The 25,290-nt window shown below is 59.0% G+C and overlaps 2 protein-coding genes and 1 long non-coding RNA gene across 4 annotated transcripts in view; 1 reads left to right on the top strand and 2 right to left on the bottom strand.

Moving 5' to 3' along the window:
- The window catches only part of LOC144952250 (ras-related GTP-binding protein A), a 50,637-nt gene extending 43,798 nt beyond the window's left edge, over positions 1–6,839 (bottom strand). Inside the window, exons 1-2 of the mRNA XM_078882682.1 lie at positions 6,468–6,839; positions 3,634–3,733 (exon numbers count right to left, since the gene is read on the bottom strand). Of these exons, the coding sequence (XP_078738808.1) occupies positions 3,634–3,733; positions 6,468–6,494 (127 nt within the window). The 5' untranslated portion in view covers positions 6,495–6,839. The remainder of the gene's footprint in view (positions 1–3,633; positions 3,734–6,467) is intronic.
- A 1,033-nt stretch (positions 6,840–7,872) lies between these two features.
- On the top strand, positions 7,873–25,086 carry DDX3X (DEAD-box helicase 3 X-linked). 2 transcript variants are annotated; one of them, XM_078882538.1, is made up of 18 exons: positions 7,873–8,155; positions 13,394–13,454; positions 13,806–13,859; positions 14,647–14,715; positions 15,583–15,690; positions 16,303–16,381; positions 16,765–16,971; positions 17,078–17,177; positions 17,502–17,723; positions 18,733–18,831; positions 19,225–19,385; positions 19,979–20,123; positions 20,272–20,416; positions 20,632–20,813; positions 21,717–21,834; positions 23,422–23,584; positions 24,334–24,452; positions 24,875–25,086. In XM_078882538.1, exons 1-18 carry the CDS (start codon positions 8,114–8,116, stop codon positions 24,946–24,948), a joined length of 2,148 nt encoding a protein of 715 aa, XP_078738664.1. In that variant the 5' UTR covers positions 7,873–8,113; the 3' UTR covers positions 24,949–25,086. The 2 variants fall into 2 exon arrangements, with proteins under 2 accessions (XP_078738664.1, XP_078738665.1); XM_078882539.1 differs by lacking the exon at positions 14,647–14,715 and having other exon boundaries at positions 24,875–25,085.
- On the bottom strand, positions 22,003–22,550 carry LOC144952198 (uncharacterized). Its single transcript, XR_013640589.1, has 3 exons — positions 22,489–22,550; positions 22,311–22,326; positions 22,003–22,024 (listed from the first exon to the last, which is right to left on the bottom strand). It is a non-coding gene; the product is annotated as an uncharacterized LOC144952198 (long non-coding RNA).
- Positions 25,087–25,290: the final 204 nt, after the last annotated feature.

The raw sequence follows: 25,290 nt of genomic DNA, 5'->3' as shown, positions 1-25,290 counted from the left end.
CACGCACTCAGTCTCGCGCACTCAGTCACGCGCACTCAGTCTCACGCACTCAGTCTCACGCACTCAGTCTCACGCACTCAGTCACGCGCGCTCAGTCTCGCGCACTCAGTCACGCGCACTCAGTCTCACGCACTCAGTCTCACGCACTCAGTCTCGCGCACTCAGTCACGCGCACTCAGTCTCGCGCACTCAGTCTCGCGCACTCAGTCTCACGCACTCAGTCACGCGCACTCAGTCTCGCGCACTCAGTCTCGCGCACTCAGTCTCACGCACTCAGTCACGCGCACTCAGTCTCGCGCACTCAGTCTCACGCACTCAGTCACGCGCACTCAGTCACGCGCACTCAGTCTCGCGCGCTCAGTCTCGCGCGCTCAGTCTCACGCACTCAGTCTCACGCACTCAGTCTCACGCACTCAGTCTCGCGCACTCAGTCTCGCGCGCTCAGTCTCGCGCGCTCAGTCACGCGCACTCAGTCTCGCGCACTCAGTCTCACGCACTCAGTCTCACGCACTCAGTCTCGCGCACTCAGTCTCGCGCGCTCAGTCACGCGCACTCAGTCTCACGCACTCAGTCTCACGCACTCAGTCTCGCGCACTCAGTCACGCGCACTCAGTCTCGCGCACTCAGTCACGCGCACTCAGTCTCACGCACTCAGTCACGCGCACTCAGTCACGCGCACTCAGTCTCGCGCACTCAGTCTCGCGCACTCAGTCACGCGCACTCAGTCTCGCGCACTCAGTCACGCGCACTCAGTCTCGCGCACTCAGTCTCACGCACTCAGTCTCGCGCGCTCAGTCTCGCGCGCTCAGTCACGCGCACTCAGTCACGCGCACTCAGTCACGCGCACTCAGTCTCACGCACTCAGTCTCGCGCACTCAGTCTCACGCACTCAGTCTCGCGCGCTCAGTCTCACGCACTCAGTCACGCGCACTCAGTCTCGCGCACTCAGTCTCGCGCACTCAGTCTCGCGCACTCAGTCTCACGCACTCAGTCTCGCGCACTCAGTCTCGCGCACTCAGTCTCGCGCACTCAGTCTCGCGCACTCAGTCTCGCGCACTCAGTCTCGCGCGCTCAGTCTCGCGCACTCAGTCTCGCGCGCTCAGTCTCGCGCGCTCAGTCACGCGCACTCAGTCTCGCGCACTCAGTCTCGCGCGCTCAGTCACGCGCACTCAGTCTCGCGCACTCAGTCTCGCGCGCTCAGTCTCGCGCGCTCAGTCTCGCGCGCTCAGTCACGCGCACTTAGTCTCGCGCACTCAGTCTCGCGCACTCAGTCTCGCTCACTCAGTCACGCTCACTCAGTCACGCTCACTCAGTCTCGCGCACTCAGTCTCGCGCGCTCAGTCACGCTCACTCAGTCTCGCGCACTCAGTCTCGCGCGCTCAGTCTCGCGCACTCAGTCACGCTCACTCAGTCTCGCGCACTCAGTCTCACGCACTCAGTCTCACGCACTCAGTCTCGCGCACTCAGTCTCGCGCACTCAGTCACGCGCACTCAGTCTCGCGCACTCAGTCTCGCGCACTCAGTCTCACGCACTCAGTCTCGCGCACTCAGTCTCGCGCACTCAGTCTCGCGCACTCAGTCTCGCGCACTCAGTCACGCGCACTCAGTCTCGCGCACTCAGTCTCACGCACTCAGTCTCGCGCACTCAGTCTCGCGCACTCAGTCACGCGCACTCAGTCTCGCGCACTCAGTCTCGCGCACTCAGTCTCGCGCACTCAGTCTCACGCACTCAGTCTCGCGCACTCAGTCTCGCGCACTCAGTCACGCGCACTCAGTCTCGCGCACTCAGTCACGCGCACTCAGTCTCGCGCACTCAGTCTCGCGCACTCAGTCTCGCGCACTCAGTCTCACGCACTCAGTCTCGCGCACTCAGTCTCGCGCACTCAGTCTCGCGCACTCAGTCACGCGCACTCAGTCACGCGCACTCAGTCTCGCGCACTCAGTCTCGCGCACTCAGTCTCACGCACTCAGTCTCGCGCACTCAGTCTCGCGCACTCAGTCACGCGCACTCAGTCACGCGCACTCAGTCTCGCGCACTCAGTCTCGCGCACTCAGTCTCGCGCACTCAGTCTCGCGCACTCAGTCTCGCGCACTCAGTCTCGCGCACTCAGTCTCGCGCACTCAGTCTCGCGCACTCAGTCTCGCGCACTCAGTCTCGCGCACTCAGTCTCGAGCGCTCAGTCTCGCGCGCTCAGTCTCGCGCGCTCAGTCTCGCGCACTCAGTCTCGCGCACTCAGTCTCGCGCACTCGGTCTCGCGCACTCAGTCTCGCGCACTCAGTCTCACGCACTCAGTCTCGCGCACTCAGTCTCGCGCGCTCAGTCTCACGCGCTCAGTCACGCGCACTCAGTCTCGCGCACTCAGTCTCGCGCACTCAGTCTCGCGCACTCAGTCTCGCGCACTCAGTCACGCGCACTCAGTCACGCGCACTCAGTCTCGCGCACTCAGTCTCGCGCACTCAGTCTCGCGCACTCAGTCTCGCGCACTCAGTCTCGCGCACTCAGTCTCACGCGCTCAGTCACGCGCACTCAGTCTCGCGCACTCGGTCTCGCGCACTCAGTCTCGCGCACTCAGTCTCGCGCACTCAGTCACGCGCACTCAGTCACGCGCACTCAGTCTCGCGCACTCAGTCTCGCGCACTCAGTCTCGCGCACTCAGTCTCGCGCACTCAGTCTCGCGCACTCAGTCTCGCGCACTCAGTCACGCGCACTCAGTCACGCGCACTCAGTCTCGCGCACTCAGTCACGCGCACTCGGTCACACACGCAGGGTCACAGCCACGGCAGGGTGCGTGTGGTGTGTGTGGGGAGATGTTAACCACCTCGCCTGCTACACACGCCCCGGGTTCGTTCCTGACGCCTATTAGGAGTTTGGATGTTCTCCCCGTCCACCGGTTTTTCCCTCCACATTGAGAAACAACGTGCGCTTAGGGCAGCGGTTTGTAACCTGGAGTGCGTACACGGCGTGTGTGTGTGTGTACAAGGTGTGTGTATACAAGACGTGTGTGTGTACATGGTGTGTGTATACAAGACGTGTGTGTGTACATGGTGTGTACACAAGGTGTGTGTACACAAGGCGTGTGTGTGTGTACACAAGGTGTGTACACAAGGTGTGTGTGTGTACACAAGGTGTGTGTGTGTACACAAGGTGGGTGTGTGTGTACACAAGGCGTGTGTGTACACAAGGTGTGTATACAAGGTGTGTGTGTGTACACAAGGTGTTTGTGTGTACACAAGGTGTGTGCGTGTGTACACAAGGTGTGTGTGTGTACACAAGGTGTGTGCGTGTACACAAGGCGTGTGTGTGTACACAAGGCGTGTGTGTACACAAGGTGTGTGTGTACACAAGGTGTGTGTGTACACAAGGTGTGTGTGTGTACACAAGGCGTGTGTGTACACAAGGTGTGTGTGTACACAAGGCGTGTGTGTACACAAGGCGTGTGTGTGTACACAAGGCGTGTGTGTGTACACAAGGTGTGTGTGTACACAAGGTGTGTGTGTACACAAGGTGTGTGTGTACACAAGGTGTGTGTGTGTGTGTACACAAGGTGTGTGTGTGTGTGTGTACACGGTGTGTGTGTGTACACAAGACGTGTGTGTGTGTGTACACGGCGTGTACACGGCGCGTGAGCGTACTGGTGGCGCCCAGGCGGCGCGTGTCGCGCGCGATGTAGTTGGCGAAGATGATGGAGCGCATGCTTGTCTTGCCCGAGCCGCTCTTCCCCATCAGCAGCACCTGCAGGAGAGACCAAGACGCCCACCCCGCACGACATTCACAATCCACCGCTGGGTGACGGCCTCCCCCCCAAGCCAATCACAGTCACGGGCCGTGAGACTGGCGGTCACGTGATGGGAACGAGGGGGTGGGGGGGGGATTGGCGGTCACGTGATGGGAACGAGGGGGTGGGGGGGGATTGGCGGTCACGTGATGGGAACGAGGGGGTGGGGGGGATTGGCGGTCACGTGATGGGAACGAGGGGGTGGGGGGGATTGGCGGTCACGTGATGGGAACGAGGGGGTGGGGGGATTGGCGGTCACGTGATGGGAACGAGGGGGTGGGGGGATTGGCGGTCACGTGATGGGAACGAGGGGGTGGGGGGGGATTGGCGGTCACGTGATGGGAACGAGGGGGTGGGGGGGATTGGCGGTCACGTGATGGGAACGAGGGGGTGGGGGGGATTGGCGGTCACGTGATGGGAACGAGGGGGTGGGGGGATTGGCGGTCACGTGATGGGAACGAGGGGGTGGGGGGATTGGCGGTCACGTGATGGGAACGAGGGGGTGGGGGGGATTGGCGGTCACGTGATGGGAACGAGGGGGTGGGGGGATTGGCGGTCACGTGATGGGAACGAGGGGGTAGGGGGGATTGGCGGTCACGTGATGGGAACGAGGGGGTGGGGGGGGATTGGCGGTCACGTGATGGGAACGAGGGGGTGGGGGGGATTGGCGGTCACGTGATGGGAACGAGGGGGTGGGGGGGATTGGCGGTCACGTGATGGGAACGAGGGGGTGGGGGGATTGGCGGTCACGTGATGGGAACGAGGGGGTGGGGGGATTGGCGGTCACGTGATGGGAACGAGGGGGTGGGGGGGATTGGCGGTCACGTGATGGGAACGAGGGGGTGGGGGGATTGGCGGTCACGTGATGGGAACGAGGGGGTAGGGGGGATTGGCGGTCACGTGATGGGAACGAGGGGGTGGGGGGATTGGCGGTCACGTGATGGGAACGAGGGGGTGGGGGGGATTGGCGGTCACGTGATGGGAACGAGGGGGTGGGGGGGGATTGGCGGTCACGTGATGGGAACGAGGGGGTGGGGGGGGATTGGCGGTCACGTGATGGGAACGAGGGGGTGGGGGGGATTGGCGGTCACGTGATGGGAACGAGGAGGTAGGGGGGATTGGCGGTCACGTGATGGGAACGAGGGGGTGGGGGGGATTGGCGGTCACGTGATGGGAACGAGGGGGTAGGGGGGGGATTGGCGGTCACGTGATGGGAACGAGGGGGTGGGGGGGGATTGGCGGTCACGTGATGGGAACGAGGGGGTGGGGGGGGGATTGGCGGTCACGTGATGGGAACGAGGGGGTAGGGGGGGGATTGGCGGTCACGTGATGGGAACGAGGGGGTGGGGGGGGATTGGCGGTCACGTGATGGGAACGAGGGGGTGGGGGGGGGATTGGCGGTCACGTGATGGGAACGAGGGGGTGGGGGGGGATTGGCGGTCACGTGATGGGAACGAGGGGGTGGGGGGGATTGGCGGTCACGTGATGGGAACGAGGGGGTGGGGGGGATTGGCGGTCACGTGATGGGAACGAGGGGGGGGGGGGATTGGCGGTCACGTGATGGGAACGAGGGGGTGGGGGGGGATTGGCGGTCACGTGATGGGAACGAGGGGGTAGGGGGGATTGGCGGTCACGTGATGGGAACGAGGGGGTGGGGGGGGATTGGCGGTCACGTGATGGGAACGAGGGGGTGGGGGGATTGGCGGTCACGTGATGGGAACGAGGGGGTGGGGGGGGGTTGGCGGTCACGTGATGGGAACGAGGGGGTGGGGGGGGGTTGGCGGTCACGTGATGGGAACGAGGGGGTGGGGGGGATTGGCGGTCACGTGATGGGAACGAGGGGGTGGGGGGGATTGGCGGTCACGTGATGGGAACGAGGGGGTGGGGGCGATTGGCGGTCACGTGATGGGAACGAGGGGGTGGGGGGGGGTTGGCGGTCACGTGATGGGAACGAGGCGGTGGAGGGGATTGGCGGTCACGTGATGGGAACGAGGGGGTGGGGGATTGGCGGTCACGTGATGGGAACGAGGGGGTAGGGGGGATTGGCGGTCACGTGATGGGAACGAGGGGGTGGGGGGGGATTGGCGGTCACGTGATGGGAACGAGGGGGTGGGGGATTGGCGGTCACGTGATGGGAACGAGGGGGTGGGGGGGGATTGGCGGTCACGTGATGGGAACGAGGGGGTGGGGGGGATTGGCGGTCACGTGATGGGAACGAGGGGGTGGGGGCGATTGGCGGTCACGTGATGGGAACGAGGGGGTGGGGGCGATTGGCGGTCACGTGATGGGAACGAGGGGGTGGGGGGATTGGCGGTCACGTGATGGGAACGAGGGGGTAGGGGGGATTGGCGGTCACGTGATGGGAACGAGGGGGTGGGGGCGATTGGCGGTCACGTGATGGGAACGAGGGGGTGGGGGGATTGGCGGTCATGTGATGGGAACGAGGGGGCGGTGGGGAGTTAGCGGTCACGTGGGTAAAGGCATTGGGGGGGAGGGGGAAGAAGAGCGCGCGGGGGGATCACGTGGGTGGGGGATGGCGCGCGGTCACGTGATCCGCGAGACCACGTGAGGCGCGGCCTAGAGCACGGAGGCTTCGGCTAGGCGAGAGCGCCTCCGAGGGAAGCAAGTCTCGGGAGAGAACGCGAGCGAGCGAGAGAGAGAAACGCCAAACGTCCACACTGCCTGGCCTACCTTCTTCTTCATGGTTTTGCTCGGCATCCCAATCCCTTGTCCGGGTGGTTCACCGCCAAGCAGGCGTCGTATACAATACCAGTACACACACACAAAGTGTACCTGTACACACACACAAAGTGTACCTGTACACACACAAAGTGTACACAAAGTGTACACTTGTACACACGCACGCGCGGGGAACTGTGTGGCAGGCGGGGCAGTTGAGGCAGCAGCAGCAGACACCGCGTGAAGTCTTCGCCGCCTCAGCGATGAATGCAGCGCGTCTCTTCGCCGCCGCCGCCGCCGCCTGTTCTCGACTGCGGATCGACCGAGTCGCACAACACGGAACGGCTTCGGGCTCCTCAGCCAATCGCACCGCGTGTTACGCAATGTAGCGTGACGTCACGTGGAGTGGGCGTGACTTCGCGAGAGGGCGTTACCTGAAAGCGTCGTCGAGAAATGACGTCACCGTTAAGAGGCGTTACCCGGGGGCGCGTGACGTGTTGATGGAGTGACGTCATCGCGTTGCACCGTGTGCTTCAGCGCGTCACCCGTCGTTACATGACGCGGGTGACGTCATTTGGACTGCGTGGCGCGTGTAAAGTTTGGAAATTGTGCGTTATCAAGTTCAACCGACTTAACTCGTCCATTACAACGCGGACTTAACAGGAGCAGTAGATGATAATCTAAATTATGTTGAACGACAGGCGACGTTTCGCACGCAAACACTGCCGACGCCACAGTGTGGTGCGTGATGACGTAATGGCGTCGCAGGATGCGAAACGCTTTTCCATCGGTGAGTGGAGTGACGTCATGACGTCCGAAAAGTTTACTTGTTTAGCATCTTGTTAACGCCGCCGCGTCGAAATTCACGAATGTGCCGAGTGTCTTCTCATCTGAGATATTAATTTACATCGCGCCTCATATAATAAAAATTACGTTACCAAATTCACGACGTCACACGCTGCGTGATGACGTTGCCGTCGACCAACTCGCGCGTTTTCAGACGCGTGGTGCTGAAACCGTGACGTCACGCACCCACGTTTCGCACCCGTCGACGTCACCGCGTTTGCGCGTCGTGACGTCACTCCACTACGCGTTGACGTCACCCTCTCTACGCGCTCACGTTGCTTCCCCGCGTGCCGACGTCGCCGCCCTGCGCGCTCACGTCGCCGCCCTGCGCGCTGACGTCACCGCCCTGCGCGCTGACGTCACCGCCCTGCGCGCTGACGTCACCGCCCTGCGCGCTGACGTCACCGCCCTGCGCGCTGACGTCACCGCCCTGCGCGCTGACGTCACCGCCCTGCGCGCTGACGTCACCGCCCTGCGCGCTGACGTCACCGCCCTGCGCGCTGACGTCACCGCCCTGCGCGCTGACGTCACCGCCCTGCGCGCTGACGTCACCGCCCTGCGCGCTGACGTCACCCTTTAAACCGCGCGGCCATCGCGAAGCACAAAGGAAGCGGCGCAGGCGGGCGGCGGCATCGGCAGAGGCGCAACGACTTGCAGCGAGGACCCCGAGAGAGAAGAAGCAGCAGCAGCAGCGACACCTTCGTCGGGCAGCCACGGCTTAAGCTACAAAAATCATCGTTAAAATTCTTCTTTAATTTCTACCCCTCGCAAGGCCCGAGCCTTCTCGCTGTTTCCCTGCCCAGTACATAGTTATGAGTTACGATGCTCCGAATGGCCGCAGTCTAGATCAGCAGGTGAGACGCACAAAATGGCGGCGCGGCCTGGGCGCGCGGCCCGGTTACTGTCGGCGCAGCCTGCGGGCTTGCCTGAGCGGTCGCGCCGGCAGGAAGTGAGGGGTAGCCGGCCGGCCGGCCGGGGCTCGTCGTAGGCGGGTGGGCGCTTGGGTCGGGATGCCGGTGAATGGCCGCGTGGTGTCGGATTGGCGGGGGGGAAGGGTGAACCACCCCCCCCCGGGTGCGGCAGGCCGCGAGGCGACGCACCGTGGGGGGGGGGGGATGGCGTCGTTTATATAAAAACAAAAATTCTATTAAAAATGCTTTTGTCGGTTGGCTTTGTCGTCGCCGGCAACGTGGCCAGGAATTAATGATGCCGGCGGCGGCGGCGATGGTTGTGGACAAAGACGACGGTTCACCGTGTAGCCTGTAGCAGACTGTTGGAGTGAGTAGCGAGTAGCGGCGCCGACAAAGGGCCCCGCGCTGTGGTTACACGAGGGGGGGTGGGGTGGCCAACACCACGCCCGGCCGTCTTTGTCTCCCCCCCCCCCCCCCGTGGTGTTTACTCCGCACCGGGTGGTCATTTGAGGCTGAATTCGACTTGGGAAGGAGGCCCAGGACCGGTTCTGATCACTGCTGCTGGTGGTTGCCGTGAGCGGGAATCGATCTCTGGCTCCTTGCCGGGTTCGGAGCGCAGCGCGCTGTAGGCCGGCTTCAGGGGTGCCGCGTTGTCGATAAGATGTTCACTCCCTCGCCTGCTGTGCAGGAGGTCGTGGGCTCGATCCCGTCCTTGGCTGTGCCTCCTGCTGTATATTTAGAGTTTGCGTCTTTCTCTCTTCCCGTGGTGGTCGCGTTGATTTTTCTCCGGGTTCTCCGGTTTTCTCCCTCCCACGTTGAGAAACACATTTTGCTGCTGTAAACGTCCACGCGACGAGAAGCCAATTCGTTGATATTGTGATGGGTCGCTTCTGAAAACGATCTTAGAAAGCTTAGTAGGACATTACCTGGTAAAATAATATAGTTTCGTTTCAAAGTTTCGACGATCGCGAGAGCGGGCCCCCATGACAATGAGATGGAGCGATGGTGAAACAAAAGCCCGCGTGAGATGCAGGGGCAGTGAATTGTTCTGTCGGGTGATGTACTGTACGTGTCGTGTGTGTGTGTGAGAATGTGCCTGCGGGCCTGGTGGTGGAGGTCTGCCTACATGCAGCAGTGGATTAAGCATGACTGATTATGGTGATCGGCTTAATTAAGCATCCATCCAGCAGTGAATTCACCATGGCTGATGATGATTGTGATTAAAGTTGAGGTCTTCATCGAGCAGGGAATTGGCCATGACTGATAATTGGGGAAGGTTTAGGTAGGCATTAATCCAGCAGAGGCTTCACCATTGCTGAGGGCTGGTGATAGGCTGTATTAAGCCTTAATCTAGCAGTGAATTGACCATGGCTGATGGTAATAGGCTTGGAGGATTTCATCCAGCAGAGGATTCACCATGGCTGATGGTGGTGATAGACGTAGGGAGGCCTCCATCCAGCAGTGAATTCACCATGGCTGAGGAAGGTGATAGGCTTAGAGGCATTCATCTAGCAGTGGATTCACCATGGCTGAGGATGGTGATAGGCTGAATTAAGCCTTCATCCAGCAGTGAATTCACCATAGCTGAGGATGGTGATAGGCTGAATTAAGCCTCCATCTAGCAGTGAATTCACCATAGCTGAGGATGGTGATAGGCTGAATTAAGCCTTCATCCAGCAGTGAATTCACCATAGCTGAGGATGGTGTTAGGCTGAATTAATCCTCCATCTAGCAGTGAATTCACCATGGCTGAGGATGGTGATAGGCTTAGAGGCCTTCATCCAGCAGTGGATTCACCATGGCTGAGGATGGTGATAGGCTGAATTAATCCTTCATCCAGCAGTGAATTCACCATGGCTGAGGATGGTGATAGGCTGAATTAATCCTTCATCCAGCAGTGAATTCACCATGGCTGAGGATGGTGATAGGCTGAATTAATTCTTCATCCAGCAGTGAATTCACCATGGCTGAGGATGGTGATAGGCTTAGAGGCCTTCATGCAGCAGTGAATTCACCATGGCTGAGGATGGTGATAGGCTGAATTAATCCTTCATCCAGCAGTGAATTCACCATGGCTGAGGATGGTGATAGGCTTAGAGAGGCCTTCATGCAGCAGTGAATTCACCATGGCTGAGGATGGTGATAGGCTTAGAGAGGCCTTCATGCAGCAGTGAATTCACCATGGCTGAGGATGGTGATAGGCTGAATTAATCCTTCATCCAGCAGTGAATTCACCATGGCTGAGGATGGTGATAGGCTTAGAGAGGCCTTCATGCAGCAGTGAATTCACCATGGCTGATAGGCTTAATTAAGCCTTAATCCATTATTGGATTGACCATGGCTGGTGATGATCGGTGTAGGGAGGCCTCCATCCAGCAGTCGATTGACCATGGCCAACGATGTTTATAGACTTGGGGATCCCCTTAACGATGGGATCAAATTAACGGGGGAGGGGGGGAAATAAAGGACCTATCTGGCCAGCGTGTAAGAGTCACTTGTTGACTTGTAGTCGTCACGTTCAGAAGCAAAGCCCATTGAGCAAAAATGATGTAAGGCCCACTCGGCTGCTATGTCGCTATTTTTTTCAGAAGCGGCCTGTGAATCACAAACGATCGCTCAACGAAGCGGTTTGTCACGTGTAAATGTATAGCAGCAGCCAAATACACTTCGACACGTTTCTAAATGTCGAGCGAAAAAAAGAACGGAGGACCTGGAGAAAAAGCCCACGCTGCCATCGGGGTCTAAACTAAAAGAAAACAACTTTTTATTTTACAAAGTAAGGCCCACTGAGCTTTTACAGCTCGTTTTCAGAAGCGACCTGGCAGTCACAAATGATAGCTGAACGTGAAGTGGCTTATCACGTGGTGATAGACACAAATGATGGTTCGATGGAGTAATTTGTCATGGATTGAACTCACAACCTCTTGTGTAGCAGGCGAGAGAGTTGACATCTACCCGGGGGAGCGGGAGGGGGTCACCTATGCCGGTAGACAACGGAGCATTCCGCAATTACAGATTTTAAAAAAAACTTAACAATGCGCAATTGTGTGGTAAAATCGCATAACACTTAAACTTTCGTGTTTTTTATAGACTTTTATTGAACTTTGCCGTGTTGACTGTTTATATTCTTTGGAATCTGACTCTTAATATCTCTGGATTTACGAAGCCTCACAGGCTGACGTTTTCTACACAGACTCGCCTCGTGTGACAATTCAAGATTTAATGAAAAAAAACCGGTCTAGGTCCCCACCCATCGTGGTACTGTTCGTGTTTTTAACAAAATTTTAATAATTAATCATCGTACATTTATCCCTCCTTGTTTAAATCACGAATGATCGTGCCCGCAAACGTCTGGTCCAATCACAGCGGCTGTTGCTGGCCAGCCTCTGACCAATGCAAGGAGCACTCCTGTCGCCCCTCATGGTGCAAGAGTGGCCACTGTGCTTCTCTCTTCCTTAGTGCGAGAACAGCAAGTGCACCAACAATTAGGTAAAAAAAAAAACAGCAAGCTTTTCAATGCACGCACTTTTATTTTCACTCAAAAGTAGAGAAAAAAACATTATTTTAACCCCGGAATTAATCCTATTTGATTTGCTCAAAAGTGGGTGACTTCCTTTCAATATGTTTAATTTTCTTTATGCAAGCCACCCATTTTTATTGAGCACATCAAATTAGATTAATTCCGGAGTCAAAAGAGAATGTATGTCCTACATTTGATCGCAAATAAATGCGTGCATAAAATGCTTGATTTCTTTAACAATGGAGTCGCTTTAAGTGAGGACAGGTGGTCCAGGAGATGCAACTTTAGGTGGTTCCAATCAGTTTGGGGCAGCAAGGGCAGCAATATTGAATGCTTTTGAGCCAAACCGTGTGTGCGAAATCCTGGGGGGAAACTATCGGTTGACAGATCGGAGGCGCGTCGCCGATGTTTAGGATTGGCCAATGGTAATACCAGCCGAGTTACAGTAATCCCTCGTTAACAGTGATGTCGGTTAACGGGGTTTCGGTTAACTTTTGGCCTCCCATAGAACCCGCATGGTTTTCGACGCTTAAAAATGTTAATTGACGCTAATGTTTACCTTTTAGTTCACGCAGGGCACCGATTTCGGCCAATCTGAGCACTCGTAAGCAGACCGAGCTGTGCCCTCGGCCAATCAGGGACGCCCATTTATGAGCGTTGAGACCTCGACTAGCTTCGTTTAAGATTGTTTTCTGTTTTTGGGCAGTGGAAACGGCTCTTAGTACTTTTTCAACTTAAGTGAATTCGATGAACAGTTATTTCAATTAGCAGTTTTCGTGGAACGGATTTAAAAACGTTAAACGAGACACTACTGTAGTTTTAAGATTTTATTTTGACAGTAACGCATTTAGATTCCCAGAATGCAGTGTTCATTAATTTTCAGAGGGGGGTGGGGGGGGGCACTTTTCCTGAAGAGACATCAGTAAACTATAAAAGTAAACTATTTTATCTTTTCAGAAGCCACCTGGCCATCACAAATGATGGCTCAACGAAGTGGCTTATCACATGGAAATTTACAACAGCCAAATACTCGAAGCGCATTCTACTAAATGTGTAGGAAAAAAACCCGAGGACCCGGAGAAAAATCCACGCGACCACCGGGAGAGAGAGACGTGCAAACTCCAAATATACAGCAGGCGGCAGCGTTTGGATCGAACCCACGACCACCTGTATACCAGACGAGGCAGAGAACATTTAGCCACAGCGTCGCCCCATCAGTGTGTGACGGCCACCACACATTTGAAACCAATTGGGGGTTTTGACAGCACGATGATGGGGTACGTCGGAGTCGCACTAAAGCCCTCGCTAAGGGCTGCCGGGTGGCCCCATGGTGGCCTTGCAATGAAGAACGCTGCCAAAATGAACCCCTAGGAAGGCATCGTGCATGTGTGGTGTGTGTGTGTGTGAGATACAACTTGGATATGTGAACGCTCTACGTGCACAACTGTGTCTGTCGTCCGTCTCTTGTTCATCTCAACTCAATTGTGTGCATCTCTGTTGAGAATCATTTCGTTTGGAAGTGGCTGGCTATCCCTCCCTTGCATTGCTGTGAGTTGGTTGCGGGTTGCCTCTGAGAGTTGCGGTTTGCCTCTGGGAGTTGCTGGGAACTTTCAGGAGCAGGGCTGGTCTGGTTGCCATGTAACCGTCTCTCTCTTCCACAGATCGCTGGTCTAGTTCTGGACGGCCCCTCTTCTCAAGCCAGCAGCGGAGCAGATCAGCCCAGTGAGTCCCGCTCGCCCACTTGCCCACTCGCCCAGCTACCCACCCAGCCTATAAACATCTGGACAGTTCAACATTGGTTCAAGCCAAGCCTGACTCTAATGTTGATGAGGCCCTGAATGCTGAAACCTGTCCTTCTAAACATGTGGGGCAATTCACCAGCATTGGTTCAAGCGGCGCCTGACGCTGCCCCTGATGAGATCCTGAATGTCGAACCATTTAAAATGTGGAATTGTGGAGAGTAGTTGCTGACTTGGAAGTGTCCACGTGTGTGTGCGTGCGTGCGTGTTTGCTCGTGTGTGTGCGCGTGTGCGTCTGGTGTGTGTGTACATACGTGTGTTTTCGTGCACACAGAAGGACGTTACGTTCCCCCTCACCTGAGAAATCGCAGCGGTGGTCACCGAGGTGGTGAGTAGCAATCGCCGCACCACCACCGTCGCTGTGCTGCTGTGTTGTCTGTGTGCAGCCTGTGTCTGTGTGTGCGACCCGTGTGGTGTATGCGTGCTCGTGTCCGTGTGTGTGTGTGTGACCCACGCATGCCATGTGCGTGTCTTGTGTTGTGTTTGTGTGTAAACCCCCGCACGTGTTGCGTGTTTGTGTAACCCGTGTGTGTGCTTCCGTGTGTAACCCTGCGTGTGTTACCTGCATGCGTTTCGTGTGTGCGGTGTTTGTGTACAACCTGCATGTGTGTGTCCGTGTGCAACCCCGTGCTTGTGTTACCCATGTGTTTCGATTTAAAGCTTTCGTCACTGCAGGGATTTATCTTCTCGGTTCTTTCGTTAAAGTCACCCGTGTGTGTGTGTGTGTGTCGTGTGCAATGTTTGTGTCGGCGGTAGTGTCGCGGTTAGCGGGCTGCGCTACGAACCCGACGACCCGAGTTCGATCACGGCCACTACCAGTGACGATTATCTGAACTGGGCCTGGGCCTCCCCTATGTCTACTCTGCCTCAAACGAGTACCTGGTGTGGTGTGTAAATATTGCCACTTGAGAAGCAATTGCGGCCGGGCGTGGTGCTGGCTGCCCAGCCCGTAATGCCGTGCCGGCCTTCACAGGTGCTGCTCGCTAACAGCATTTTCCCCAACAGTCTGTTAAGGCTATACGGGAGATCTTTGTGTGCAGTGTGTTTGTGTGTAACCAGCATGTGTGTGTGTGTGTGTGCGCGCGTCCCGCGCGTGCCATCGTGTGCCCCATTAGACGATGGTGCGAGTGACCCTGCTGAGCAGGGAGTGAACGGGCGCGAACCTCAGGGCGGCGGCGGCGTGCGTGAGTGATGCGTGCGTGGGTGACGGATGACGCGTGGCTGGCGGGCGACTGGCGGGTAGTGACGGGTGGGCGACAGAGGTCGCAAACGGGTTTTGATTCCTTACCCGTACCCGGCCGCACCAGGGTCGCAAACGGGTACGCGTACCGTACCCGATACCCGGCTACCCGTACCCGGCCGGGTATCGGGTAGGGTACGGGTATCGGGTACCCGTACCCTACCCGATACCCGGCCGGGTATCGGGTAGGGTACGGGTATCGGGTACCCGGTTGCGACCTCTGGGATGAAGCAATGTTGCAGGCGCGGGTGGGTTGATTCTAGGAACTTGAATTGTGAGAAGAGACAAGACGTTGGGAAATGAGTGACAAACGGTGACTCACCAGTGACTCACGGCCTACCCGTACCCGGCCGCACCAGGGTCGCAAACGGGTACCCGTACCCGGCCGGGTACGGATAGCCGGGTATCGGGTAGGGTACGGGTATCGGGTACCCGGTTGCGACCTCTGGCGACCTCTGGCGGGTGTGTGACGGCTGTGTGCGAGTGGCCCTTGCGTGCTCCTACCAGTCGGTTAACCTATAGCACCAGGGTCTGTTCCGTGACCTCCTGCTGGCGAGCCTTCGACACGCCACATGCTGCGTGCGTTGTGTGCGAGCGAGAGATATCCCGTATGTGCGATACCCGTGCGTAAGACCCACGCTGTTATACCTCCCCCTTCCCACGTGTGACCACCCTATGAACACCGTGTGACTGCCCCGTGTGTGCGACTGTGACCCCCCCCCCCTCATAACCCCCTCACGTGACCCGCCTCTCACACCCATGCGTAACCCCCGCTCTTGTTCCCGCGTGTCCCCCCCCCCACCCCACACAGACGATGGTGCCAGCGACGGCGCTGAGCCAGGAGTGAACGGTTGCTCAGACGGCCGTGGGCGCGGACCTCAGCGCGGTGGAGGCGGAGGAGGAGGGTTCAGTGACCGCGGTGGGTACAGTGACCGCGGCGCCGGTGGCGGTGGTTGTAGCGACCACGGAGGTGGCGGCGGTTACAGCGACCGCGGTTGGGATCGTGGTGCACGCGGAGCCACGCGCAACGGCTGTGACGAGCGAGGTCCAGCGCACTCGCACGCTAGCGCACACTCGCACGCGCGCGCGCGCGCGCACATACACGCGCGCGCATACACGCGCGCACATACATGCGCGCGTGCATGCGCGCGCGTGCATGCGCGCATGGACACTTGCACGCGCACGTAGACACGCACGCGCAGTGAAACACTGGCAGAGACGTGGACGCACATCGGAAATGACCAGTGACGGTTTTTGGAACTGTGCTTTGGGCCTTCCCTAGATCGACTTGGCCTCGTGAATACGCGTCGCCACTGGGGAGCGAGGCGGCTGGGCGTGGTGCTGGCCACCCACCCCATCGTGTGCCGCCTAACAGCACTTCTCCCAACAGTCTGTTAAGGCTGTACGGAGGATCTTTGTGTGCGTGTTCTTGTGTGCGCGTGCGTGTCTATTCTTGTGTGCGTGTCTATTCTTGTGCACGTAACTGTGTTCGTGTGCGAGCTGACGGTGACTGTGCATGCCTGGCGCGCAGGAGGAGACCCGCAGACGTACAGCGCGTTTGGGGCGCGGGATCGCCTGGGGGACGACCGTGGTGGGGGCAGCAGGGGCCGGTGGGTACACACAGTCACGGTACACAGTCACGGTACACAGTCACGGTACACAGTCACGGTACACAGTCACGGTACACAGTCACGGTACACAGTCACGGTACACAGTCACGGTACACAGTCACGGTACACAGTCACGGTACACAGTCACGGTACACAGTCACGGTACACAGTCACGGTACACAGTCACGGTACACAGTCCATGCAGAGTACACCGCACAGTACATACAGATTACAAATACGGTGCACAGTACACGCAGAGTACATCCGTGCGCGCAACGTACGCATACGGGACGCGCAGAGTGTGGGCTGTACGGGGAGGACCTTTGTTTTTGTCGGGGGGTTGGCGGGTCTCCTAACTGTGGGCGTCTCTTGTCTGCACCCAGGTTTGATGAGCGCGGAAGTGGGTGGGGAGGCGGCTCTGATCGTCGCGATGGCGCTGAGAACGGGCGCCCCCGCGGGGGTCCCGGAGGGGGCAGCTTTGGGGGGCGCGACCCCCCGCGGAACACGCGCTGGTCGGACAGCGGCAGCAGCGGGGGACGCGGCGACGACGACTGGTCGCGCCAGCAGCCTCGCAACGAGCGCATCGAGCAGTACGCACGCTGCACGCAGACGCACGCAGAGAGAGATGCGCGTGTGCAGAGTAGGGGCTGTGTGTAGGGGCAGTGGTGACGAGTAGTGGCTCTGTGCGGTGCGTAGGGAGCTCTTTGCTGGCAGTAACACGGGGATCAACTTTGAGAAGTATGACGACATCCCTGTGGAGGCGACCGGGCACGACTGCCCCAACCACATTGACACGGTGAGACGACCGGGCCGACTCTACCCCAGCCCCATGCCGACAGCCACACCCCCTCGGCACCATCTGCACCGTGACACCACCATCACCGCCATCATCACCGTCACCATTTAAATTGAATGACTACCGTCAGCATCCGGATGGCATTTAAAACTGCATGGCTTCATTCATTTTAAACTATATTCCGGCGATGCTTTGATGGTGCCGATGCTGTCTCGGCGACAGCGAACTTGTCCTGTGAGCCCTCTTCCCTCCCCGAGGTTGACTCGCGATCACGGCACTTGCTTGGTGGGTGGCGGGTGACCTTTCTCCTCTTCTGCGTGCCAGTTTGAGGAGGTGGAGATGGGCGAAATCATCATGGGGAACATAGCGCTGACTCGGTACACGCGGCCCACGCCGGTGCAGAAGTACGCTATCCCCATCATCATCGGCAAGCGCGACCTCATGGCCTGCGCGCAGACCGGCTCCGGCAAGACGGCCGCCTTCCTGGTGCCCATCCTGAGCCAGATCTACCTGGAGGGTCCTGGAGAGGCTCTTCTGGCCGCCAAGGTGAGTGTACAGACGATCCAGCCGTACATCTACAGAATTTAGTTTTTTTTATTGTATCCTGGAGAAATCTGATGAGCCTATGAATGTCTATTTTTTTTTACTGATGTCCGTTACCCCCTCCCCGCCCCCCTGCCATTCCGCAACTCTGGGTGCCATGCTGGCTAGGAAATGTTCATTACCTCGCCTGGCAATCCAGCAGGTCGTGGGTTCGATCCTGACCCTGTGATGCCTGCTGTATATTTCGAGTTTCTGTGTCTCTCTCCCTGTGGTCGCGTGGATTTTTTTCCAGGTCCTCAGGTTTTTCTCTCCACATTTAGAAACGTGTTTTGAGTAATTGGCTGCTGCTATGAACTTCCACATGATGAGCAACTTTGTTGGGCTGTCATCTGTGGCCAGGCCGCTTCTGAAAAAGAGCAATATAGCTCGGTGGACCTCACCTGGTAAATTAAAAGTAGTTTAGTTGAACTTGTTAATATTTTTATTTTACCAGGTGTAAGGCCCAATGAGCTATATAGTTAATTTTTGATTAGCACAGTTGGCTCCTAACAATGCGAATTAATTGCAACATAAGCAACGTGGCCACATGATAGCGTGGAAATTCATAGCAGAAGCCAAATACTTTTGATCGCGTGACATGGACTCTCACCATCGTGAACATACATGGGTTGACCCCTCCCCTCCCTCCCTCCGGTGTGCGGTGCAACGGTTAGCACCCTGCGCTACGAACCCGGGCGACCCGAGTTCGATTTCAGCTCACGGACAACACCGGTGACGGATATCTGAACTGCTCCTGGGCCTCCCCTAGGTCGACTCGGCCTCAAATGAGTACCTGGTGCTGTAGGCGTATAAATAATCGGCACTGTAGACAAAGGTGGTGGGCGTGGTGCTGGCCACCCACCCCCCACCCTCTTGCGCCACCGTGCCGAATTTCTCGGTCGCTGCCGCTCGCCAACGGCGCCCGCTGAGCCTACACGGGGGACCTTTGTCTTTGTGTTGTCGCTGCGCTCAGGACATAGCGAGGTTCGGGCGGCGCAAGCAGTACCCGCTGGCCCTCGTGCTGGCGCCCACGCGTGAGCTGGCCTCCCAGATCCACGAGGAGTCGCGCAAGGTACCACCACTACCACCTACCGTCACCCACCACCACCACCACCACTACCGCCTACCGTCGCCTACCACCCCACTCCGCCAACTTACCCCCCTTCCGCTACCCCCCCCCCCCGTCACCTGCCCCCTACTCCCCCTCTACTACCTTCCCCCACCACCTACACCCTTCTACCACTTATCCCCCGCCCTTTGCTTCCTACCCCCTCTGCTACCACCACCTACCCCCCCCTCCATCAGCCCTTGCGTGGTGTACTGTGCGTGTACCATGCGCGGACGTGCGTGGTTTGAGTGCCGCTCCCACCCCTATGTGTACTCTGCCGTGCGTACTTTGCGTACCGCTCGCGCCCCTACGTGTGGTGTACACTGCGTGTACTCTGCATGCGCTCTGTGCGTGTAGTTTGCGTACCGCTCGCGCGTGCGCCCCTGCGTGGTGTACGGCGGCGCGGACATCGGGCAGCAGATCCGCGAGTTGGAGCGCGGCTGCCACCTCTTGGTGGCCACTCCGGGCCGCCTGGTCGACATGATGGAGCGCGGCAAGATCGGCCTCGAGTTCACCAGGTGAGCGCTCAGACATACGCACACGCACACACACGCATGCACACGCACACACAGACACGCACACACGCACGGGGTACGCACGCAGGCAGCGCACCGGATGTGCGGGGGGTTTGGGGGGGCCTCCCATGTGAGGGGTGCGCACGGAGAGAGCCATAGGCTCGCTTATCAGAGACCCATAGACTCATCGCACGGAGACCCATAGACTCATCGCACAGAGACCCATAGACTCATCGCACGGAGACCCATAGACTCATCGCACGGAGACCCATAGACTCATCGCACGGAGACCCATAGACTCATCGCACGGAGACCCATAGACTCATCGCACGGAGACCCATAGACTCATCGCACGGAGACCCATAGACTCATCGCACGGAGACCCATAGACTCATCGCACGGAGACCCATAGACTCATCGCACAGAGACCCATAGACTCATCGCACAGAGACCCATAGACTCATCGCACGGAGACCCATAGACTCTTAAATCTAAGCCTCAATGTTCCCTCTGCATGTGACTGTGACTGCCTCTCCGCTTTTTCCTCCCACCCGCTCCTCCCCTTCTCCGTGTCCGCCCCCTCCCCCCCCCCCCAGGTTCCTGGTGCTGGACGAGGCTGACCGCATGCTGGACATGGGCTTTGAGCCCCAGATCCGTAAGATTGTGGAGCAGGACGTGATGCCTGTCAAGGGCGAGCGCCAGACCCTCATGTTCAGCGCCACCTTCCCCCGGGAGATCCAGGTTAGAGATGCACACTGGCCGACTGGCCGGCTGGCTGGTTGACTGACCGACTAACCGGCTGGCTGACCAACTGTGGCTGACTTACCAACTGTGTGTGTCCAGCTGGCTGGTCAACCGTCTGACCGACCGTCTGACCGTGTGGCTGTAGATGCTGGCGCGGGACTTCCTGGAAGATTACATCTTCCTGGCGGTGGGGCGTGTGGGCTCCACGTCGGAGAACATCACCCAGAAGGTGGTGTGGGTGGAGGAGGACGACAAGCGTTCCTTCCTGCTCGACCTGCTCAACGCCGCCGGTGAGGCACGCACGTGCACGCACGTGCACGCACGTGCACGCACGTGCACGCACGTGCACGCACGTGCACGCACGTGCACGCACGTGCACGCACGCGCGTGCACGCACACGCTTCCCTGACGCTGGTGTTTGTATAGTTACACGTGTGCGTGTATGGGGGTCTTTGTGTACACGTGTGTCTGTATGCATGTGTACGTGTACAATGTGCGTGTGTAGAGGTGGAGTCCCTGACGCTGGTGTTTGTGGAGACTAAGCGCGGTGCCGACGCGCTGGAGGGCTTCCTCTACAATGAGGGCTACCCCTCGACCAGCATCCACGGCGACCGCTCCCAGCGCGACCGCGAGGAGGCGCTGCACCACTTCCGCTCGGGGAAGTGCCCCATCCTGGTCGCCACCGCCGTGAGACTCGCACTGACACGGGGGGTGGGTGGGGGGCTTGCGGGGGGAGACGCGCACTGTGGGGTGATGAGCACTGGGGGGGGGGGGGAGATGCACAGAGATTTACAGAGGTGGAGAGGCACAAAGACGGTCGCTGTATCGCGTGCTTTAGGATGTGTTTCTGCGGCCGTCTGGAAAGTCCTTCCTTCCGATGTTAGGAAACGACTGGAGCTTCGCACTTTTAATCATCATCTAGATCGACGAAGTCGTTTCTTTAAAACAGTTTTTTTGCGTTTGGTTCGCTGTCCTTCCCCCGCACCTCCGATTGGCGTGGTTGGCTACCTACGGTGCAAAATAAGTTCAACGTGCATACTTAACAGACACCTAGTCATGGATACTCAACAACAACGGCTGCCATCTGCCACTAGGTGGGGTTGACGTACCCACGGCGCTTGTGCCAGGCTAGGTGCACCTTAAGGCCCTTCACGGCAAATGCGCAAGGCTCTGCTGACAAGGTCACGGGACAGACCCCCACGTGTTATGGCTTGACTGACTGGCACATGCACCACCTTGTACCCCCCCTACTGTGCCATCTCACTGCATTTTAGCCACACGTCGCTCCACTCGTTGTGAGCATCGCTCCTCTGTTGCGAGTCGGCGACTGCCTCCGACTGAACTAAAACGTTTAAACTATTTTTTATTTGACCAGGTAAAGGCCCAATGAGCTCCATAGCTCTCTTTAATAAGCGGACAAACACACGGATGGCTGTGGTACTGTGTCGACCCCCCCGCCCCATTGTGCGCACTGCTTGCCTTCGTAGGCGGTGGCGCTGCTGCTGCTGCTGCTGCTGCTCACAAACAGCACTTTCCCCCTGACCAGCGTTGCGTGAGACTACCCGGGGTCACCTTTGTCTGTGTCTGTAGGTGGCGGCCCGTGGGCTGGACATCTCGAACGTGAAGCACGTCATTAACTTTGACCTGCCCAGCGACATCGAGGAATACGTGCACCGCATCGGCCGCACCGGGCGCGTGGGCAACCTGGGTACGCACACACGCACACACCTACACACGCACGCACGCACACACACGCACACACCTGCACCTACACACACACGCACACACCTACACACGCACACGCACACACCTACACACACACACACCTACACACACGCACGCACCTACGCACGCACCTACACACACACACGCACACACCTACACACGCACACACCTACCTACGCACACACCTACACGCGCGCACACCTACACGCGCGCACACCTACACACGCGCACACCTACACACGCGCACACCTACACACGCGCACACCTACACACGCGCACACCTACACACGCGCACACCTACACACGCGCACACCTACACACGCGCACACCTACACGCACACACCTACACGCACACACCTACACGCACACACCTACACGCACACACCTACACGCACACACACGCACACACCTACACACGGGCACGTGTTTACACGCCAACTTGCACACACCCACACCTACACACACACGCACACACCTACACACACACACACCTACACACGGGCACGTGTATACACGCCAACTTACACACACCCACACCTACACACACACACCCACACCTACACACACACACACCTACACACGGGCACGTGTTTACACGCCAACTTGCACACCCACACCTACACACACACACGCACACCTACACATGGGCACGTGTATACACGCCAACTTGCACACACACACACGTGTGCCCCGCATCGGGTGTGCGGGGCGCGTGGGCTTCCTGGGTTCGCACACGTATACACACGGACACAGACACGTGCACACGCGCACTTGTACACACGGACACGTGCACACGCGCACTTGTACACACAGACACGTGCACACGCGCACTTGTACACACGGACACGTGCACACGGTATATGCAGCCGGTCTCGGCTCCAGCGGTGCCGCGTGCGGTTCGCTGGAGCCGCAGAGCGCCGCCCGGCGTGTCCCTCCCCCTCCCCCCCCCCCCCTCTGGGGGTCCCCAATGGAGGAGGAGGGGGTTGTGGCGGGGGCTGGTGAAGCCACGTGGCATCCCCCTGGTGGCGGTGAGGCGGGAGCCTGCTCAGGGTCACCGAGCGATGGTCTCCACCCCCGTTGTCCATGTGTCTCCCTGCTTCTTTTCCCACATCTCGGCCACTCGTACCTCCCCCCCCCCGCCCCCCCCCACCACCCTGTGTTGTCCACCCTCGCGGTGTCCACCGCTCCCCCCTCTGCATCTCCCCCCCCCCTCCACCCCATGTCGTTGTCCAGGCCTGGCGACGTTCTTGGTTTTTTTCAACATGAACTTCCCGCGTCCCCCCCCCCCCCATCTCGTGTCGTCTCTTCCCACCTCCCCACCCCACGTCTCCCACCTTCCCCCACGTCTCGCGCCGTTTCTAGACTCTTCCCCCCCCCCCACCCCCACGGCTTCCCACACCTCCCCCCACACCTCCCCCCACACCTCCCCCCCACACCTCCCCCCACACCTCCCCCCACACCTCCCCCCACACCTCCCCCCACACCTCCCCCCACACCTCCCCCCACACCTCCCTCCGTGCCTCACGACATTTCTCGTCTCTCCCCCACCCCCCACCCCGTCGTTGTCCAGGCCTGGCGACGTCGTTCTTCAACATGAAGAACTCGAGCCTGGCGCGCGACCTCATGGACCTGCTGGTGGAGGCCCACCAGGAGGTCCCCACCTGGCTGGAGGGCGTCGCCTACGGCCAGCAGAGCCGCAGCGGGGCCTGGGGCGGTGGCGGCCGCGGCAAGAGGTGCGTGGGCTCGTGCGTGCGTGCGTGGGCGCGTGCGTGCGTGCGTGCGTGGATCTTTGAGTGTGTATGTGTGTGCGCTTGTGTTACACCTCTAAGTGCACACAAGCCTGGTGGCACTTGTTGTTGCTGTGCGACTTTGGCTTTGTGCGTCGGCGGTTAGGGCAGCTGTTGGGCAATCTCCCCAGCGTGGAGCAGCAGCAGCAGCAGTGCACTCTCCCTCCGCTCTCACCATCTGCCTCATCACTTCACCCCCCCAGCCACCTACCACTTCTCCACTCTCCCCCCCTGCCTCTCTTCCCCCTGCCTCCCCCATGTGTTGTGTTTCTCGTGGCTGGGTGAGCGTCTCTTTCTGCCATACAGTGCTTAACCACCTCACTGTCAAATCACAGCCGTCAATCTACATGGACACCGTCATCAGCCAGACCCATCGCCTCACACCGAGATGGACTCCCACCGGTTATCTGAACTGGTCCTGGGCCTCCCCTAGGTCGTCTCCAATAAGTAGCAGTGACGATGTATAAAAACATTAAAACCATCACCACTCAGGGAGACGAAGGCAGCCAGGCGTGTGGCACTGGCCACCCACCCCTTGTGCCGTTCTGGCCTCGAATGAGTGTGTGTACTGGTGTGTGCGTGTATGAGTGTGTACCGGTGTGTGTGTGCGTGTGTGCGTGTGTGAGTGTGTGGTGTGTGCGCGTGTATGAGTGTGTGGTGTGTGTACTAACGTGCGTGTGGTGTGTGCGTGGCAGGAGCGGTGGCGGAGGGGCGTTTGGCGGCCGTGACTACCGCACTACCCACGGACCCCCCGGCGGTGGGGGGCGCAAGGGCGGCCCCAGTCCCGGCGGGGGCAGCAGCCGCGGAGGCTCAGGTGGGTGACCCAAGTTGCAGTCCCGCTCACGGCCACCAAACACCACCAGCACCCACCGATAGCGGTTATCTGAACCGGTGGTGGTGCGTGTGAAAGCGAGTGAACGTATCCCTGTGTGTGGGGAGCGGTAGTGTCGCGGTGAGCGTGCTGCGCTACGAACCAGCCGCCCGAAGTTCGATTCCCACTCGCGGCCAACAACACCAGTGACTATTGTCTGAAGCGAACCTGGGCCTTCGCCCAGGTCGATGGGTATTTGGTGTGTCGTGTAACCGGCACCAATGGGGACATAAAATCGTCCCAGGCGTGGTTCTGGCCACCCACCCACCCCGCTCGTGCGCCGTGCCGGCCTTCGTAGCCATGACGGCACTTGCCCCTCGACACCCCGTAACGGGCTGTGCGGGGACCTTTGTGCGTGTGAGCAGGCAGCTTCGGCTTCTCCGATGGAGGGAGCTACAACAGATCCCGTGGTTCCTCGGTCGACTGGTGGGACAACTGAGGGGGGGGGGACACAGCCCCAGCTACAGCCGCGGCAACAGCCCCAGCTACAGCCGCGGCAACAGCCATGGCTACGGCCACGGCTACGGCCGCGGCAACGGCTACCCCTCGGCAACGGCCGCAGCAACGGCCACCCCTCAGCAACAGATATCCCCCCAGCAACAGCCGCGGCAACAGCCGCAGGTACCCCCCCCCCCCGCAACAGCTGCAGTAGCAACGACAGCTCCCCCAGGAACAACCACAGCAACGACAGCTCCCCCCAGCAGCACAACCATGGCAACAGCTCCTACCCCGGCAACAGCTCCGACCCCGGCAACAGCTCCGACCCCGGCAACAGCTCCGA

Source organism: Lampetra fluviatilis, chromosome 66 (genome assembly GCF_964198595.1).
Source record: "Lampetra fluviatilis chromosome 66, kcLamFluv1.1, whole genome shotgun sequence".
In the NCBI taxonomy this organism is placed as follows: Eukaryota; Metazoa; Chordata; class Hyperoartia; order Petromyzontiformes; family Petromyzontidae; genus Lampetra; species Lampetra fluviatilis.
This window is presented reverse-complemented; position numbering and strand designations above follow the sequence as displayed.